The sequence below is a fragment of the Hemitrygon akajei genome, chromosome 7 (assembly GCF_048418815.1).
Source record: "Hemitrygon akajei chromosome 7, sHemAka1.3, whole genome shotgun sequence".
NCBI lineage: Eukaryota > Metazoa > Chordata > Chondrichthyes > Myliobatiformes > Dasyatidae > Hemitrygon > Hemitrygon akajei.
This window is the reverse complement of record NC_133130.1, coordinates 14,035,682-14,056,769: the sequence shown is the minus strand read 5'-3', so window position 1 is coordinate 14,056,769 and position 21,088 is coordinate 14,035,682. Positions and strand designations below refer to the sequence as shown.

At 40.6% G+C, this 21,088-nt stretch overlaps 1 protein-coding gene across 4 annotated transcripts; it reads right to left on the bottom strand.

The window, feature by feature from the left end:
* Positions 1–333: 333 nt before the first annotated feature.
* On the bottom strand, positions 334–20,868 carry LOC140729961 (VIP peptides-like). 4 transcript variants are annotated; one of them, XM_073050138.1, is made up of 7 exons: positions 20,615–20,851; positions 20,375–20,495; positions 19,504–19,629; positions 15,130–15,237; positions 6,383–6,526; positions 3,412–3,504; positions 334–647 (listed from the first exon to the last, which is right to left on the bottom strand). In XM_073050138.1, the coding sequence occupies exons 2-6, from the start codon at positions 20,479–20,481 to the stop codon at positions 3,447–3,449; spliced, it is 543 nt and encodes a 180-aa protein (XP_072906239.1). In that variant the 5' UTR covers positions 20,482–20,495; positions 20,615–20,851; the 3' UTR covers positions 334–647; positions 3,412–3,446. The 4 variants fall into 4 exon arrangements, with proteins under 4 accessions (XP_072906239.1, XP_072906237.1, XP_072906238.1 ...); XM_073050136.1 differs by lacking the exon at positions 3,412–3,504 and having other exon boundaries at positions 20,615–20,868; XM_073050137.1 differs by lacking the exon at positions 3,412–3,504 and having other exon boundaries at positions 20,375–20,492; positions 20,615–20,867.
* Between the last annotated feature and the right edge of the window lie 220 nt (positions 20,869–21,088).

Below are 21,088 nucleotides of genomic sequence, written 5' to 3'. Positions count from 1 at the left end.
ACAGATGAAAAAAGTTTATTTAAGATCTCCCCCCATCTGTTTTTGTTCCATATTTGGGTTACCATTCTGATCTTCCAGAGGAACAATTTTGTCCCTTGCAATCATTTTGCTCTGAACATATTTGTAAAATCCCTTAGGATTCTCCATCACGTAGACTGCTAATGCATTCTTTCAGCCCTCCTGATTTCTTTCATAAGTGTTTTCTTACATTTTTTAGACTCCACAAGCACCTCATTTGTTCCTACTTGCCTATACTTGCAACCTGTTAAAGTCTAAAGGAAAGAGGATATTTCTTTATGACTGTTAAACACAGTAAAATACAGTCTTCACGAGTTACTTGCAATACATTTATTAGTACAAGGATAACAACGAAGTGTAACATTACAGAGGGTATCTCAGTCCAAAGCTAATAGACAGAGATAGAGACAAACTATACACAGAATTTGACAAAAGCAAAAGGATGTTATTTACAGTGTGTAAACAGTGACTCTCATTTATGAACAACTACATTGGACACCAGAACATTCACTGTACAACATGTTGGTTTGGAGTTTGAAACAGATCGGCTTCTTCACGAGATCAATCGTCGAAAAAGGCTGTGTGCAGTTTTTCCGTTCAGGAGGTAACTAGGACTTTCTTCAGGGGTTCTGCTTAAAGCAAGAATGCCAGGCATTAGTCCACGTAGTTCTTTTATTAACTGAAGCTGTTTACTGTCAGAAATGTTCCAGCCTCTTTTAACAGGTAGTGTGTAACAGAAAAATTGTGCCCCTCAAACCCTCGTCACAAACTGTCTGTAGCTGTTTTCATCAGGACAACTCAAACAGATGTGGTGAAACTACTATATGTACCAGATACATTGAAACCTCCCCAGCATTTCTCTTTTGGGATATTATTCAGGATGGCAGACTTTAATTAGTGGAATGTGTAACTATAAAATGCTTGGTCCTGGCTATTAGCAACTTTTCGATAATTGGTTGAAGGTGATTGTAGAGTTAAGGAAGGGTAAGCACCCCAGTCCTTAGTAAGGTGTCAGTCCTGGAAAAGGTGAGAGTTTCATGTTCCTGGGTGTAAACAGTTCAGATCTATCCAGGATCCAACATATTGATGCAATTATGAAAAGGGCACGACAGCAGCTATATTTCATTAGAAGTTTGAGGAGATTTGCTGTGTCACTAAAGACTCTAGCACATTTTTACAGAAGTATTGTGGAGAACATTCTAACTCACTGCATCACTGTCTGGTATGGAAGGGCCACTGCACAGGATTGGAAAAAGCTACAGAAAGTTGCAAACACAGCCTGCTCCACCAGGGGCACTTCAGCCGCCCAGCATCGAGACCATCTTCAAAAGACTATGCCTCAAAAAGGCAGCATCCATCATTAAGGAGCCCCATCACCCAGGCTATGCCCTTTTCACATTGTTATCATCAAGGAGAAGGTACAGGAGTCTGAAGACACACACTCAACATTTTAGGAACAGCTTCTTCCCCTCCACATCATGTTTCCTCATGGACAATGAGCTCATGAACAATTAATCCAAAGTATTTTTGTTCTCATTTGCACTACATATTTAATTTTATATGTATAAGTATATCTTATGGTAATTTATAGCATATTTCACATGTCGCACTGTCCTGCTGCTGAAAAACAAGAAATTTCACGACATATGTGGGTGATAATAAACCTGATTCAGATTCAATAACTAAGGCAAACTCTAGTTTGAAAGTATTGCCACAACTATATTTCTATCAAATTCCAATGGGACCATGCCAAAGTGAAGTATTTGAGTTGTTTTCAAAAGTCACACACACTAGCTCGATGCCAAGATGTGCACTGGTCCATTCCACAGGGACTGAACGGCTCTACGTTCGTAGGGAAGAGCTACTGTGAGGGGAATGACAGGTCATGCAGCAGATATTCTATCCCTAACTGTGATATTCACTGCCCAGAGTGAATTCTTCAGTTTGACCTTATATCTGTCTAGCATGGCAGAGCAGTGAACTTGGTTTCCAGAGTCTGTCAGGCAGATGATAAACCCATTTAACAAATACAGGAATTCTCTTCTTTTAAATCCATTCTGGTGTGTGGGTGTTGCAGGCAAGTTCACTGTTTAGTACGTACACAACGCTGGAAGAACTCAGCAGGTCCGGCAGCATCCGTGAGAAAAGAGTAGCCGACGTTTCAGGCCGAGACCCTTCATCAGGACCCTAGCGTTGTGTACGTATTCTTTGATCCACTGCATCTGCAGTTGTATTTTTGTGTTTTCACTGTTTAGTTCCTGTTCCTTGTTGCCCTCTAGTGCTTTCTTCTGGAACTTCTAATTTCAGAGATGATTCAGTTTAAGGTGATGGTATATGGGGACCATGACTCATTACCTAAGCTACTTGAATGGCTGAAATATTAAAGCAATTTTACAGCAGTTCAATCCTAATTTAAATGCAAAGATCTTATTCTGAACAGCAAGGCACTGAGCTTCTATGAATACAGATGCATCATTTCTTGAAAGTGGAATCGCAGATAGATAGGGTCATAATGATTGCTTTTGGTACATTGGCCTTCATAAACCAAAGAATTGAGTATATGAGTTGGGAAGTAATTCTGAAGTTTTATAAGACATTAGTGAGTCCTAAATTGGAGTACAGTGTGGAGATTAGTCACCTACCTGCTTGAAAAAATATCAAGCAGATTGAAAGAATACAGAGAAGGTTTATAAGGATGTTGTTGATACCTGAGGACCTGATTTTTAAGGGAAAGTTTGGATAGATTAGAACTTTATTCCCTAGAATGTAGAAGATTGATGGGAGATTTGATAGAGGGATACAAAATTATGAAGGGTGTAGGGAGAGTAAATGCAAGCAGGCCTATTCCACAGGAGTTGAGAGAGATCGGAAATTGAGGTCATGGGTGAAGGGTGAAAGGTGAAATGATTAAGGGGAACATGACATGAAACCTCTTCACTCAGAGGGTAATGAGAGTGTGGATTGAGCTGCCAGCGGAAGTGGTGGATGTGGGTTCGATTGCAAAACTTAAGATAAGTTTGGATAACCACATGTTTGGGATGGGCATGGAGGGCTATGGTGCAGGCACAGGTTGATTGAACTAGGCAAAGTAATAGTTCAGCATGGACTAGATGGACCAAAGAGCCTGTTTCTGTGCTCTGTTGGTCTATGACTCTATGAGTCTGATCAAAGCATCATGCCGCAGTGTGTGATAGTAATTGTGTCTAAAGGCCATAGAAATTAAACACCAACCGTCTGTATTAGCCTACTCTCCATAATATACAGAGAACCAACAGTTCCCCAATTTAACAGTCTATATCTACATAGATTTACCATTGCAAATGTTGATGTGAATTTGAAGACGGCATACACAACTGTATCTCATACACACTACTTGCTAGAGGTTGAACTCACCAAAGGTGGAGAGTAATTCAAAAGGTCTGCACTGTCTAGTTCTCACCAACTGACACGGTGTCCAAGAGGTTGTCTAAGTTCAGATCTTCCAGGCTGTTGAAAGAGTTATTTCAGAGGTTAGGCAGGCTCAATGTTGGTGCATTCATCTTGCCTAGCTTGGGTCATTGTTTCATACAAGCTCTGGTCCATTCAGAAGATGTGGCTGATGGAGACCCAGCCAGTAAATTATGTCCATCTTCTTCATTGGCAGAAATGCTTGCATACTTCAAACCTGCACAGGAAATCAGACTCCCGGCTCTATAGGACAGTGCTGAAGAGTTTCTCGAACAATCCAGTCACTTCATCAGCACCAATATTGATGTTAATAATTTAATTCCAATGGTATTTGGTTGTCTAAATTTAAAAATCAGCCTTCAAGTTTCAGGGTGTCTATTGTGGTCCCAAAATGCTGCTGTAATTCTGAAGAAGGCACATCAGCAGCTACACTTGATTGGGTGTTTGAGGAGATCTAAAGATCCTTGCAATTTCCTATGGATGCATGGTGAGGAGCATTCTAAATAGTTGCATCGCAAAGTGGTTTGGAAACAACAATTCATAAGATCAGAAAAATCAGAAGAGGGTTATAAACTCAGCTGTTTCCATCATGATCACAAGTCTGCCCAGCATTGAGGATTTCTCAAAACGTGATGCCTCAAGATAGCAGGATCCATCATTAAGGATCACCACCACTTAGAATGTGCCCTCATCTCATCACTCCATGAACGCTTGAGGAACAGCTTCTTCCGTCCACCATCAAATTGCTCAGTGAAGGCTACCTCACTATCTTGCTCTCATTTTACACTATCATCTTTTATATATTCCTTATTGTACTACAGCAGATTTCATGATGGAAGTCAATGATAATACACCTAATTCTGATTCTGGGCCTGAGAATTACAAAAGCACATGAGTTGAACGCACAGTACAATTACAGGGTCCATTTCTAAAGTACCTTTAATTCTCTGCAGTCCTGACATAGTGGTACACTATCATACAGTGGGAGGGAGGAGCAGTGTAGAGGATTGAAAGCCTGTGGATTGCAAGATCTGAGTTAATGATAAAGCTGAGCTGATGGTGACACACTCAGGAATAGGACTGATCAGAAGAGGTGAACGGTACAAGGTATTAGCAGGCGTTCTGTGTGGGAGTTGAACACAAACACTGATTGGGCCAATTTACCTGATGCCACGATGTAATTTCCTTAAACTAATGCACATTCAAAACCCATCTGCACTGAAGTAAGTGACATAATGAATCTTAACACATCAATGCATACAACACCTGTAAGTGAATCAGATACTTAAACATTGAAATTATACACGTGGCCACAAGAAATCAGGGCTAAACAACGATGAACCTGAATATAATTATCCCCAAACATTAAAGTAGAGGGATGTCCCTTTAGAATTGAGATAACAAGTAGTTTCTTCATCCAGAGAGTGGTGAATCTGTGGAATTCATTGTCTCAGACAGCTATGGAGGCCAGGTCACTGGATATATTTAAAATAGAGGTTAATAAGTTCTTGATCAGTTAGGGCATGGTAGGTTACAAGGAGGAGGCATGAGAATGGGGTTGAGAGGGATAATAAATCAGCCATGATGAAATGGCAGTGCAGGCTTAATGGGATGAATGGACTAACTCTGCTCCTATGTCTTATGGTCTTATGATGTGAAAAGGAAAATCAGAATCAGGCTTATTATCACTGGCATTTGTTAACTTTGTAAACTTAGCAGCAGCAGTTCAATGCAATACATCATAATATGGAAAACAAAGGAAAAATAAATAAGTAACTCAATTACAGTAAGTATATATAGATATAGAATAGATTAAAAATAACGCAGAAATTGAAATAGCATATATTAAAATAAGTGAGGTAGTGCTCATGGGTTCAATTTCTATTTGGAAATCAGGTGGCAGAGGGGAAGAAGCTGTTCCTGAATCACTGAGTGTGTGTCTTCAGGCTCCTGTACCTCCTCCCTGACGGTAACAATGAGAAGTGGGTATGTCCTGGGTGATGCTGGCCCTTAATAATAGACATTGCCTTTCAGAGGCACTACTTCTTGAAGATGTCTTGGGTGCTATGGAGGCCAGTACACAAGATGGAGCTGAATAATTTTACAACTTTCTGGAGCTTCTTTTGATCCAGTGCAGTTGCAACCCCTCCCCCTCCCCCCCCTCCCCCCGCACTATACCAGAGATTGACACAACCTGTCAGGATGCTCTCCATGGTACATCTATGCAGGTTTTCAGGTATTTTAGTTGACAAACCCAATTTCTTTAAACTCCTAATGAAATATGGCCTCTGTCTTGCCTTCTTTATAGATACATCGATATGTTGGAACCGGGTTAGATCCTCAGCGATCTTGACACCCAGGAACTTGAAATTGCTCACTCTCTCCTCTACTGATCCTGCTCTGTGTTCCCTCGTCTTACCCTTCCTGAAGTCCAGAATCTGCTCTTTTGTCTTACTGACATTGAATGCAAGGTTGTTGCTGAGACACCACTCAACTAGCTGATATATCTCGCTCCTGTATGTCAGCTCACCTCTACCTGAGATTCCACCAAAAATGGTTGTATCTTCAGCAAATTTATAGATGGTATTTGATGTATGGCTAACCACACAGTCATGGGTTATCTTCAGATCCCCTCTCCCCACCTTATCATTCACTTACACCTCTGTCCTTTGCTTCTGACATATTTATAGATTATTTACAGAAGGACTGGAAGGAGGTCCAGGGATGAAGACATGCTGCTGTGATTAAGACTCAGAAGTCAGAGAAATTGGAACATAAATACAGCGAAGATGCCTGTGTGAACGAGTCTTCAGCGGTCATGGGTGATGGAAAAACCATGGGGTGGCTTGGAAGCAGAGAGAGAGAATTTGAAACTTCACTTTGATTCTTATCATTGGTTTAAGTTTCCTTTCATTACCTTTTCTTGCTGTTCAATAAGTTGTCGATCAACTTCTTCAGCGCTACCTCCCTCTGGAAACGACTGTAATTGTCAGCAAAGGCGTCATCGATCTCACGTTTGGGTGCTCCTAGGCTGTTTAATCCAGCAAAACTTATGTTAGTCCTGGGTATGAGAGCCAAGTACATGGCCAGTTGCGGAATAAATCTCTTCCTTAAGAACTAACCCCAGCCCTTGTTGAAACACATTACACACAGTAAGATATCCACTCAGAGGGTTTTAGTTTAATACATGAGTATACTTTTGGAATATATTTGATAGTACTATAATATCTACCATTCCTTCCAGTGAATCACCAGTGTTACAGGAAAGATGTTCTTAAGTTGGGGAGGGTGCTGAAGAGATTTATGAAGATGCTGCCTGGACTAGAGAGCCCGAGCTATAGGGGAAGGCTGGCCACTCTGGATATTTTGATGAGTATGAAGGGGGTGACCTCAGTGAAGGTAATAAATTCATGGAGGGTATTGTTATGGTTGCCTTTTCCTTTGGAATGGGGGTGTTCAAAACAAGTGGGCACAGGTACAAGAGAAGGGCAGAGACCTGAAAGGTGACTTCGTCACACGGAGGGTAGTGAGTAGCTGGAACGAGCTGCCAGAGAAAGTGGTCAAGAGCAACATTTGGACAGGTACGTGAAGGGGAGGCACCTGGAGGATTATGGGCTGAAAGGGGGCAACTGAACTTGAAGGGAGGATTCTTCCTCACCATGGCCCGTGGGCCAAAGGGCTTGTTTCCAAGCTGTATTACTCCATCTGTCTATGATTCTGATATTATGGTGAAATATTGACTAGTAACACCAAAGAACACCCTTTAAAACAACTACTGAAGGAAAAAACGTTCAATAATATGCAGCACACTCTCCATGACACTGTAGCTAGTTAGAGATAAAGGCAACAGAAAAGAGTAATTTTCTAATCAAGCCTCTGTTGGGTCTGAGAAAGAGCTCGCTTACAAAAACAAGTCTTTCCCCAATGCTCTATAAGTTTCAACTATCCAATTCTACATTGAAATATAATCAATTTTGTTCCTTCAAAACCATGACACTCTGCCTCATGAATGAAAGAGGAGTGGACTGAGCCCATTACATCACAAATACATCCCTCCCCATCATCGGCTGTATCTACAGGAAGTGTTGCCTCAAGAAGGCAAGAGCGATCTTCAGGGATCACCACTATCCAGGCCATGGCATCTTCTCATAGCTACCATTGGGCAGGAGCTACAGAAGTCTGAAGTCCCACACCACCAGGTTCAGTTACTTCCCTTCAACTATTCAGCTCTTGAACCAACTGGCACAACCCTGATCACTACAGTTCTGCAACACTATGATCACTTAGATCGATTTCCACTGAAATGGATGTTTCTGTTGTAATTGTGTTCTTTCTTGCAGAAGATGTATAATTTATCTTTCATTTGTTTTGTGTCACTAACATTATGTGCCCATGATACTGCTACAAGTAAATGTTCCAATGCACCTCTGCAGACATGTAATTGTGCAGAAGACAATAAACCTGACTTTGACAAAAAGACAAATAATCATTGCTGTCAGTGTCTTCTACCACATGTCAATTCAAAGAGTTCATCGTTATTCAGACATTCTATGAAATTATCCCTTCACCTAAAAGTTTCAATCCTCTATAGAGACATAGGAGCAGAGGGCAGAGCATCAGAATGCAAAAAACAGAGATAAGGAGGAATATCTTTACCCGAGGCTGGTGAATCTGTGGAAATCATTGCCACAAGTGGCTGTGGACGCCTCATCAATGAGTATGAGGTTGACAGGTTCTTGATTTGTAAGGGCACCAGTACCTCACAAAATAGTGAGTATGTCATGAAACACATCAGGCATTCCATTAGAAACTCGTCAGCCACACACTTCCCATGTTAATATATTGTGATGGTCACTGAAATCTAGATAAACTTGTAGCACTATCACAGATTGGCATGTATGACATTGTAGGCGTAACTGAATTGTGGTAGAAAGGAGATTATAACTGGGAGTTTAATATCCAAGGATACGCAATGTATTGAAAGGATAGACAGGAAGGTAGGGAAGGTATTGCTCAGTTGGTAAAAAATGAAATCAAATCATTAGAAAGAGGTGACATAGAAGGTGTTGGATCACTGTGGATAGAGCTAAGGATTTGCAAGGGTAAAAAGACCCTGATGGGAGTTGTATACAGACTCCCAAACATTAGTAAGGAGCTGGCCTACAAATGGTAACTGTGAAGTTACCATTACTAGAGAGAAGATTAAAGGGAAACTGAATGGTCTCAATGTAGATGTGACCTGAACCAGATGGTCTACACCTACGAGTTCTGAAAGAGGTGGCTGAAGAGATTGCGGAGGCATTAATAATGATCTTTCAAGAATCACTAGACTCTAGCATGGTTTCAGAAGACTAGAAAATTGCAAATGTCACTTCACTCTTCAGGAAGAGAGAGAGGCAGAAGAAAGGAAATGATAGGCCTGTTAGTCTGACCTCAGTGTTTGGGAAGATGTTGGAGTGGCTTGTTGAGGATGTGGTACTTGGAGACAGATGTTAAAATGGGCCATAATCAGTATGGTTTCCTCAAGGAAAACCTTGCCTCCCAAATCTGTTGGAATTCTTTGAAGAAATAACAAGCAGGATAGAAAAAGGAGAATTGGTTGATGTTGTGTACTTGGATTTTCAGAAGCCCTTTGACAAGCTGCCATATATGGGGCTGCTTAACAAGCTATGAGCCCATGGTATTACAGGAAAGATTCTAGCATGGATACAACGGTGTCTAATTGGCAGGAGACAAGGTGTGGGAATGAAGGAAACCTTTGCTGGTTGGCTGCTGGTCACCAGTTGTTTTCCACAGGGATCTGTGTTGGGACTTAATCTTTTTAGGTTATATGTCAATGATTTAAATGATGGGATTGATGGCTTTGTTGCAAAGTTTTCAGATGATACGAAGAAAGGTTGAGGGGCAGGTAGTTTTGAAAAAGTAGAGAGGCTACAGAAGGACTTAACCAGATAAGGCGACTAGGCAATGAAGTGGCAGATGGAATAGAGTGTCAGGAAGTATATGGTCATGCTTATACAGTTTGGTAGAAGTAATCAAAGGGTTAATAATTTCTAAGTGGAGAGAAATTACAAAAATCTGAGATGCAAAGGGATTTGAGTGTCCTTGTTCAGGATTCCCTACAGGCAGGTTGAGTCTGTGGTGAGGAAAACAAATGTGATGTTTGCATTCATTTCAAGAGGTCTAGTATATAAAAAGCAAGGATGTAATGTTGAGACTTTATAAAGAACTGATGTGGCCTCACTTGGAGTTTTGTGAGCAATTTTGGGTCCCTTATCTTCAAAAGGATGTGCTGAAACAGGAGACGGTTCAAAACAGGTTCACAAATATGATCATAAACAGGTAAGCACAAGGTTGTGATTGTGGGAGATTTTAATTTTCCGCACATAGACTGGGAAGCCTATTCTGTAAAAGGGCTGGATGGTTTGGAGTTTGTAAAATGTGTGCAGGATAGTTTTTTGCAACAATACATAGAGGTTGCAACTAGAGAAAGGGCAGTGTTGGATCTCATGTTAGGGAATGATATAAGTCAGGTGACGGAGGTATGTGTTGGGGAGCACTTCGGGTCCAGTGATCACAATGCCATTAGTTTCAATATAATTATGGAGAAGGATAGGACTGGACCCAGGGTTGAGATTTTTGATTGGAGAAAGGCTAACTTTGAGGAGCTACGAAGGGATTTAGAAGGAGTGGATTGGGACAATTTGTTTTATGGGAAGGATGTAATAGAGAAATTGAGATCATTTAAAGGTGAAATTTTGAGGGTACAGAATCTTTATGTTCCTGTTAGGTTGAAAGGAAAGGTTAAAAGTTTGAGAGAGCCATGGTTTTCAAGGGATATTGGAAACTTGGTTCGAAAAAAGAGAGAGATCTACAATAAATTTAGGCAGCATGGAGTAAATGAGGTGCTTGAGGAATATAAAGAATGTAAAAAGAATCTTAAGAAAGAAATTAGAAAAGCTAAAAGAAGATATGAGTTTGCTTTGGCAAGTAAGGTGAAAATAAATCCAAAGGGTTTCTACAGTTATATTAATAGCAAAAGGATAGTGAGGGATAAACACAAAGTACACTGCAGATGCTGTGGTCAAATCAACACATACAAACAAGCTGAAGGAACTCAGTAGGTCGGGCAGCATCCATTGAAAGAAGCAGTCAACGTTTTGGGCCGAGACCCTTCGTCAGGACTGAAGAAGGAGGGGGCAGGGGCCCTATAAAGAAAGTGGGGGGAAGGAGAAGGTGCAGGTGAAAAACTCTCTCTTTCCCTCTCTACCCCTCTCTGCTTTCCATAGGGATCATTCCCTCTGTGACTGCTTGGTCCACACGTCCCTCCCCACAGATCTCCCACCTGGTACTTATCCCTGCAAGCGTAAGTGCTATACCTGTCCCTACACCCCTCTCTTACCACCATTCAAGGCCCCAAACAGTCCTTCCAGGTGAGGTAACACTTCACTTGTGAGTCTGTTGGGGTAATCTATTGCATCCGGTGCTCCCGGTGCGGCCTCCTCTACACCGGCAAGACCCAACGCAGATTGGGGGACCGCTTCGTCGAGCACCTCCACTCCGTCTGCCACAACAGACAGGATCTCCTGGTTGCCACCCACTTCAACTCTCCTTCACATTCCCATTCGGATATGTCCATGCATGGCCTCCTCTACTGCCATGATGAGGCCAAACTCAGGTTGGAGGAGCAACACCTCATATACCGTCTGGGTTGTCTCCAGCCCCTTGGTATGAACATCGAATTCTCCAACTTCCAGTAGTTCCCTCCCTCTCCCTTCCCCTATCACACTTTCACTCTGCCTCCTCTTCTAGCTGCCTATCAGCTCTCTCATGATTCTTCCTTCTTCTACTACCCATAGTGCTTTCCCCTTACATTCCCTCTTCACCTCTCTGGCCTATCCCCTCCCTGCTTCCCCTCCCCAATCCCTTGATCTTTCCTCTAATTGGTTTTTCACCTGCACCTACCCCTCCCCCAACCTTCTTTATAGGGCCCCTGCCCCCTCCTTCTTTAGTCCTGACGAAGGGTCTCGGCCCGAAACGTTGACTGCTCCTATCAACGGATGCTGCCCGACCTGCTGAGTTCATCCAGCTTGTTTGTACGTAGTGAGGGATAAAATTGGTCCCTTAGAGAATCAGAGTGGACAGCTATGTGTGGCACCAAAAGAGATGGGGGAGATTTTGAACAATTTCTTTCCTTCGGTATTCACTAAGGAGAAGGATATTGAATTGTGTAAGGTTAGGAAAACAAGTAGGGTAGTTATGGAAACTATGATGATTAAAAAAGAGGAAGTACTGGCTCTTTTAAAGAATATAAAAGTGGATAAGTTTCCAAGTCCTGACAAGATATTCCCTAGGACTTTTTTAATATATATTTATTAAATTTTTAGAACATTACAAAGAATAAATGTAATGATAAAATAGTGAAAGAGAAAAAAATAATAATAATGACCCTCCCCTTAACCCTCCCCCCCCCTTAAACCCTTACCTAAAGAAAGAAAAAAAAAGAAAGAAAGAAGAGAAAGATTGCCTGGATATCGGAGGATCCCCACATGCTCCATGGAGTTCAAAATAATTGTTATTTTTATTTTTACTTTTCCCAATTACTTTATAATTTTATCTTCAAAGGACCTATGTATTTAATCCTATCTTTTGTAGGTATGGGAGCCAAATTTTCAAAAATATATCATATTCATTTCTTAGATCATATGTAATTTTTTCAAGTGGAATACAACTATATATTTCATTATTCCGATGATCCATAGTTAAATATAAGTCAGATTTCCAAGTAACTGCGATAACTTTTTTGGCTACTGCCAATGCAATTTTTATAAATTTTTTCTGATACTTATTCAATTTAAGTTTCGGTATTGTCCCTTCAATGTCTCCTAATAAAAATAATATTGGACTATGTGGGAGTTGAACTTCAGTAATTTGTTCCAATAAAAGTCTTAGATTTATCCAAAATGATTGAATTTTAAAACAAGACCAAGTAGAATGTAAAAAAGTACCAATTTCTTGATTACATCAAAAACATTGGTCAGACATATTTGAATTTAATCTATTTATTTTCTGTGGTGTTATAATAAATTGATGTAAAAATTATATTGTACTAATCTAAGTCAAACATTTATTGTATTTATCATACTATCAGAACATAATCTTGACCAGTTTTTTCCATCAATTTTAATATTCAAATCAGATTCCCATTTTTGTCTTGATTTATGAACTCCTGATTTAATTGTCTGTTTTTGAATCAAATTGTACATACAGGATGTAATTTTTTTAATTTTTCCTTTTTGAATTAATATTTCTATTTTGCTAGATTTTGGCATTAACATTGTTTGACCCATCTTTTCTTGTAAATAAGCCTTTAATTGAAAATAACAGAAAAGAATGTTGTTTGATATTTTATATTTATTTTTTAATTGATCAAATGACATCAATATACCTTCTTCAAAACAATCACCTATATATTTAATCCCCTTTTGGAACCAATTATGTAAAAGTTTATTATCCATTGTAAAAGGAATAAGCCTATTTTGAATTAAAGTTCTTTTTGCTAATAAAGATTTCTTTATCTCATCATCCATATTTACCTTATTCCATAAATCAATCGTCTTAATATAGGAGATTCTTTTTTTTCCCGTATCCATTTGGATTCCCATTTATATATAAAATCTTCTGGTATGTTTTCTCCTATCTTATCTAATTCTATTCTAACCCATGCCGGTTTTTCTTCATCAAAAAAAGATGCAATAAATCTAAGTTGATTTGCTTTATAATAATTCTTAAAATTTGGAAGTTGTAACCCTCCTAAATCAAATTTACAAGTCAATTTTTCCAATGATATTCTTGACATCTTTCCTTTCCAAAGAAATTTCCTTACATATTTATTCAGTTCTTGAAAGAACTTCTGAGGCAATTGTATCGGTAAAGTTTGGAATAAATATTGCAATCTAGGAAATATATTCATTTTTACAGCATTAACTCTACCTATTAATGTTATTGGTAACATCATCCATTTATCATGATCCTCTTTTATTTTTTTTAATAATGGCAAATAATTTTGTTTATATAAATTTTTTACATCATTATCAACTCTTATACCTAAATATTTTATCCCATTTATTGGCATCGAAATTGAGTTACTAATCGACATTGATTATAATTTCCTTTGGTAAGGTTAAAATTTCACTTTTATCCCAATTTACTTTATACCCTGATATTTTCCCATATTCTTCCAATCTAAAAGATAGTCTTTGCAAAGATTGCAATGGGTTTGTTAAATAAATCAAAACATCATCAGCAAATAAATTAATCTTATATTCTTCTTGATTAACTCTAAAGCCCACAATGTCTGAATCTGTTCTAATTAATTCAGCTAATGGTTCTATTGCCAATACAAATAAAGCAGGTGATAATGGGCAGCCTTGTCTAGTTGACCTCGTTAAGCAAAATGGTGTTGAAATCTGACCATTTGTAACTACTTTAACTTGAGGATTAGTATTTAAGGTTTTAATCCATTTTATAAAAGATTTTCCTAACTCATATTTTTCCAATACCTTAAATAAAAAATCCCATTCCAATCTATCAAATGCTTTTTCTGCATCCAAAGCAACTGCCACACTCATTTCCTCTCTTTTTTGTGCCAAATGAATTATACTAAGTAACCGGGTTATATTATCTGTTGATTGTCTGTTTTTAATAAAACCTGTTTGATCCATATGTATTAATTTTGGTAAATATTTAGATATTCTATTAGATAAAATTTTTGCTATTATTTTATAATCTGTATTCAACAAAGAAATAGGCCTGAATGATGTTGGTTTTAAAGGATCTCTATCTTTTTTTGGCAATACAGTTATGATCACTGTTGAAAAAGATTGTGGAAGTTTATGCATTCTTTCCACGATGTATTAATTCCATAAAAGGAGGAATTAATAAATCTTTAAATTTTTTATAAAATTCAGGAGGAAAACCATCTTCTCCTAGGGATTTATTACTCTGAAGTGATCCTAAAGCTTCTTCAACCTCTTTTAATGTAAAGGGCATATCTAATCCTTTATGTTCTTCCAAATTTAATTTTGTAAGGGATATTTGTGATAAAAATTTATCTATCTCGGCAATCTTATTTTGTGATTCTGATTGATATAGTTCAGTATAAAATTTTTTTAAAGTTTCATTAATTTCTAAAGGTTTATAAGTAATCTTATTTGCACTTGTTCTAATTGCATTTATTGTTTTAGAAGCCTGTTCTGTTTTCAGCTGCAAAGCAAGAATCTTATGTGATCTTTCACCTAATTCATAATATTTCTGTTTAGTTCTCATAATTACTTTTTCTGTACGATATGTCTGGAGTTCCCTAGGACCTTGAGGGAAGTTAGAGTAGCAGTAGCAGGGGCACTGACAGAAATATTTCTAATGTCATTAGAAACGGGGATGGTGCCGGAGGATTGGCGTATTGCTCATGTGGTTCCATTGCTTAAAAAGGGGTCTAAGAGTAAACCTAGCAATTATCGGCCTATAAGTTTGATGTCAGTGGTGGGTAAACTTGATTAGGTGAACAGCCTAATTCTTCTCCAATATCTTACAGTCTTTTGCTCTATTGTACATGTAACCAGCAATATCACCACACTCCCCGAACCCTGCCCTGCAACCTCTTACCCGGTTCTTTTCCCTTTCAGCTTTGCGAGGTACCTTCTGGCGGCTTCCCTGCTGAGAATTTTGCTGAACTCACTGGTGAAAAGTCCATCAGAGTGTCGCGTTACTCTACTGCAAGGAACAAAGATATAAATTAATAGAACTTGGTGATTTTGGATTAGGTGTTATGTAATGAATCAAGTTTGATTAGGGGGTTTAAGGTAAAGGAACACTTAGGAGACAATGATCATAAAATGATAGAATTCACCATGCAATTAGAGGGAGAAGATAAATTCACATGTATCAGTATTACAATAAAATAAAGGGAATTTCAGATGTTTGAGAGAGGATCTGGCCAAAGTTGATTGGAAGCGGATAATTGGCAGAATAACAATGGCTGGAGTTTCTGGAGACAATTTGGAATGTGCAGGATAGATACATTGCACAGATGAAGAAATATCCTGAAGGGGAGATGAAGCAACCATGGCTGACAAGGGAATTCAAAGACCGCATATAAGCAAAAGAGAGAGCGTAATGCAGCAAAAATTAGTGGGAAATTAGAGGATTGGGAAGCTTGTACAAACCAATAGAAGGCAACTAAACACAAAGTGCACTGCAGATGCTGATGTCAAATCAAGACGTACAAAAAAGCTCGATGAACTCAGCAGGTCGGGCAGCATCCGTTGAAAGAAGCAGTCAATGTTTCAGGTCAAAACCCTTTGTCAGGACTAAAGAAGGAGGGGGCAGGGGCCCTATAAAGAAGGTGGGGAGAGGGTGAAAAACCAATCAGAGGAAAGATCAAGGGGTGGGGGAGGGAAAGAAAGGAGGGGATAGGCAGGAGAGGTGAAGAAGGAATCTAAGGGGAAACCACTATGGGTAGTAGAAGGCAGAGTAAATTGCAAGCGTAAGTGCTACACCTGTCCCTACACCTCATCTCTTACCACCATTCAGGGCCCCAAGCAGTTCTTCCAGGTGAGGCAACACTTCACCTGCGAGTCTGCTGGAGTCGTCTATTGCATCCGGTGCTCTCGCTGCGGCCTCCTCTACATCGGCGAGACCCGACGCAGATTGGGGGACCTCTTCGTCGAGCACCTCCGCTCCGTCCGTCACAACAGACAGGATCTCCCAGTTACCACTCACTTCAACTCTCCCTCTCATTCCCATTCGGATATGTCCATACATGGCCTCCTCTACTGCCATGATGAGGCCAAACTTCGGTTGGAGGAACAACATCTCATATACCGTCTGGGTAGTCTCCAGCCCCTTGGTATGAACATCGAATTCTCCAACTTCCGGTAATTCCCTCCCTCTCCCTTCCCCATCCCACCTTCACTCTGTCTCCTCTTCTAGCTGCCTATCACCTCTCATGACTCTGCCTTCTACTACCCATAGTACTTTCCCCTTAGATTCCTTCTTCACCTCTCCTGCCTATCCCCTCCCTGCTTCCCTCCCCACCCCTTGATCTTTCCTCGGATTGGTTTTCCACCTTCTCTCCACCTTCTTTATAGGGCACCTATAAAGGCACCTTCTTTAGTCCTGACAAAGGGTCTCAACCTGAAACGTTGACTGCTTCTTTCAACAGATGCTGCCCGACCTGTTGAGTTCATCCAGCTTTTTTGTACATCTTGAGAAGGCAACAAAAAATTCATAAGGAGAGAAAATATGAAATATGAAGGAAGCTAGCTAATAATATAACAGAGGATATGAAAAGATTTTTCAAATATAAAAAGAGCAAAAGAGAGGCGAGAATGGAAATGAGACCACTGGAAAATGATGGTGGAGAGGTAGTAATGGCAAAGAAACATATTATTTTCTGTCAGTCTGCACTGTGGATGGTTCCAGCAGTATGTTAGAAATTCATGAGTGTCAGAGGGCAGAAGTGAGTGTTGTTCCTATTGCAATGGAGCAGATGCTTGGGAAGATGAAAGGTCTGAAAGTACATAAATCACCTGGACCAGATGGACAACACCCCAGGGTTCTAAACGAGGCAGCAGAAGAGATTGTTGAGGCATTAGTAATGATCTTTCAAGAATCACTAGATTCTGGAATGGTTCTGGATGACTGGACCTCACTCCACTCTTCAAGAAGGGAGAGATGCAGAAGAAATGAAACTAGAGGCTAGTTAGTCTGATCTTAGTGGTTGAGAAGATTGTTAGAGTCCTTTATTAAGGGTGAAGTTTCCAAGTACTTGAGGCACATGATAAAATAGGCCATGGTGAGCATGTTTTCTGAAGGGGAATTCTTGCCTGACAAAACTGTTGAAATTCTTTGAGGAAATAACAGACAAATAGACAAAGGAGAATCAGTGGATGTTGTTTACTTGTATTATTAAAAGGTCTTTGACAAGTTGACACATGAGGAAAGAAAAGAGCCCATGGTATTACAGGAATTGAACTAGATGTATTGAAGACAAATGACTGGTGGGAAGCAAAAAGTGAGAATAAAGGGTGCGTTTTCTAGTTGACTGCTGCAGTGCTGAGGAAGCAGAGAGTGCAGAAGGACTTATAGATATTGGGAGAGCGGGCAAAGAAGTGGCAGATGGAATATAGTCCGGGGAGTATGGCCATGCACTTTGATGGAAGGAGTAAAGTCATTGAGTATGTTTTGAATGGGCAGAACATTCAAAAGTCAGTTGCACAAATTCCCTAAAAGTTAACTTTTAGGTTGAGTTAGAGGTAAGGAAGGCATATGCACTGTTAGCATTTCTTTTGAGAGGGCAAGAATGTAAGAGCAAGGATGTGATGCTGAGGCTTTATAAAGCATTGCTCAGGATGTGCTTGGAGTATAGTGAGTAGTTTTGAGTCTCTTAACTCAGAAAAATCATGCTGGCATTCGAGAGTGTTCAGAGGAGGTTCACAAGAATGATTCTGGGAATGGATGGTTTAACATATGAGTGTTTGATGGCTCTGGGCCTATACTCACCTGAGTTTGGAATAATGAGTGAGGATCTCATTGAAATATATTGAATATTGGGAGGTCTAGATGGAGTGGATATGGAGAGGATATGGAGAGGATGTTTCCTATAGGGAAACACACATACACGCACACACACACACCTACTCGCTATCTCTCGCACACACAACTCCATTTCCTATACCTCACTCTCTCTCTCTCTCTCTCTCTCTCTCTCTCTCTCTAGCTGTCTGTCTGTCTGTAACTTGCTCTCTGGTACAGACACATCCTCCCTCTGGCATACACTCCCTCACATTTTCACACACACACACACCGTTTCCTTTGTACACACATATTCTCTCTCTCTTGCACACACACACTCCCTCTCTCTAGCACACATGGTCTTGCATTCACACTTTCTTTCAGACACATCCAAATACACACTCATTCACAGACACATACATACTCATGCACACACATAAACACACACTGACAAATAGACTCTCTCACATACACTCCCACACGCATTTACAACATAAACACAAACATGTGTTTAGAGGAAAGCATGGAGTAATGTTGGAGCTATTTTTTCATTTACAGGGAGTTTTGGGTGCATGGAATGCTTTGCTGAGGGTGGTTGTAGAGGCAGATATATTACAGACGTACGCTGTAAGAAACTCTTAGATAGGCTCATGGACAATAGAAAAACGGAGGTCTATGTGAATGGGAAAGGTAAAGTTGATCTTAGAGTAGGTTAAAAGGTCACCACAACATTATGGGCTGTAGGACCTGTTCTGTGCTGTAATGTTCTGGGTTCCATATTCATAGACAAATACTCATACACACATTACACAGCTTGCACACATAGACCATAGAATAATCCACCAGTCTGCCTGCTTCCACACCTCCCTCTGATAACCCATTCTCTCTCCTATACCCATACCTCTTAACAACATGAACATCACTTCATCTAACTTCAGGTATTTTCTCCCTCCGCCTCCTTCTCAATTTCTATCTTCCCTCTTCTGGGTCTCATCTCACCTGTTCTCTTATCCTCCCCTGCCCATCATGGTGCACTGATGCCCACTTCCTTCCCCTTCTCCCATGGTACAGCACACACTCCTCTGCTATCCGATTCCCTCTTCTCCAGCCCTTTATGTCTTCCTCATATCACTTCCCAGGTTCTCAATGCATTCCCCCTGCCCCACCCATCCAACTTCCCCCTGACCCGATCTCACCTACTGCCTACCAGCTCATACTTCATCCCTCTCCTCCCTTTTTAATCTGGCTCTCCAACCCCAGCCCTCATTTCTTTCAGGTCTGAAACATCGACTCTTTATTCCCCTCCATGGGTGCTACATGACTTCCTGAGTTCTTCCAGAATTCCGTGTTTGTATTTCTGTACTCATGATTGCTTCTTGATGATAACTGGATAGATTCTTAATGGCCAATGGCATTGGCAGCTCCTTCAGACGCTCCTGCAATAGCAATGAACTGATTACTCACCTCGGGAAGTTTGCAGACAATTGGTAGAAGAGTTTCTCACTATCGGAAGTGTCACTGTCGGTGTCCGATGGTAACAGTGATCGCTCCTCTACACTCTTTACATCAAGCCCAATGGCATCTCCCAGCCTATGAGTCAGAAGGAAAAATCAATCTTGTCACTGGAATAAAGTAATGTCCTTGAAGCCACAGGCAAGAGAAAAATAAATGCACAAGCTGCATCTAAACAGTATTGGGGGTTTATCAATGAATGCACACCTGGCTGCTTGCTGTCTGTACAAGAAAGAATGGGCTGGCATTGGAGAGGGTCTAGAGGAATGTTACGAGAATGATCCCAGGAGAGAAGGGGTTAACATGTGAGGAGTATATAGATTGGGTCTGTACTCACTGGAGCTTAAAATAATGAGGGGGATCTCATTGAAACCCATCAGACATTGAAAGACCTAGATAGAGTGGAAGTTGAGAGGATATTTACTCTTGCAAGGAAATCTAGGACAAGAGGGCACAGCCTCAGAATACAAGGACATCCCTTGAGAACGGAGATGAGGAGGAATTTTTTTCAACCAGACAGTGCTGAATCTGTGGAGTCAAGCCATTGGGTATATTTAAAGCAAAGTTAATAGGTTCCTAAATCTATGGAAATGAATAAAAACTTTTCAGCCCCGAGTCCTTCTTCAGAACTTATCGGGATTTCTTTATTCCTTTCCACAGATGCTGCCTGACCTGTTGAGTTCCTCCAGCATTTTGCATGTATTACTTTAGATTTCAAGCATCGCCAAAATATAGTTTTAGTACCTTGAACTGGACCAGTTAAATTGTGAAATATCTTCAAAGTAAAATTACCATGGGCTGTCCTACTGGGAGGATCGCCTACCTTAGTTCGGAGTAGCCACCCAGTGCCGGAAAGGCCGATCCCCGGGAACAGAGAAAGTTGAAGAGCGCGAGAAGCGTCACCGAGTAGGAGCCGAATTTGATCACCATTTCGAAGTGTCCTGCTATCCAAACAACACGTTACTCAACACACCCCATTACCCCAAGCCCTCTGCTCCCTTTCTCTCCCTCCTCCGGATCCCAATTCAAGGATCGTTTCCAATCTGAACGCCGTGAAACTTACCGAAAGGAAGGCGTGTTGCTGTCCTTGGTGCTGAAGGAGCCGCGGAAAGGTTTCTTTATCTTCGTCTTTTCGCAGAACTCTAGCGGAGTACTGTACTTTGATTTCTCACCCGGTGCTAGGAAGGACGCGATGCGTTACTCGCACCCGAGCCTCTTTGGCTAGATGTCAGACTGTCAACAGCCTGAAAGTTCCTGGTTATATACCGCAGGCTCGTGTCCGTCCACAAAGGGCGGTCACGTTCCCGTTCCAAAGAGAGGCAATTGATGAACGGCCAAAGACGTCACCTGAACTCCCCGTGGAACGGGAGCAGAGACAACTGAGGATTTTATTGAGAAAGTGCCAGCAAGGGGAGACTGGCATCAAAACTGAGCACTTTTGCTGCCTCGGCGTCTAACTGTTGCTCTCGGCGAATTCCAACCACTAATAGATTTTACACACGCATGATCGTTCCAGAATCTTACAACCCCGAAAGAA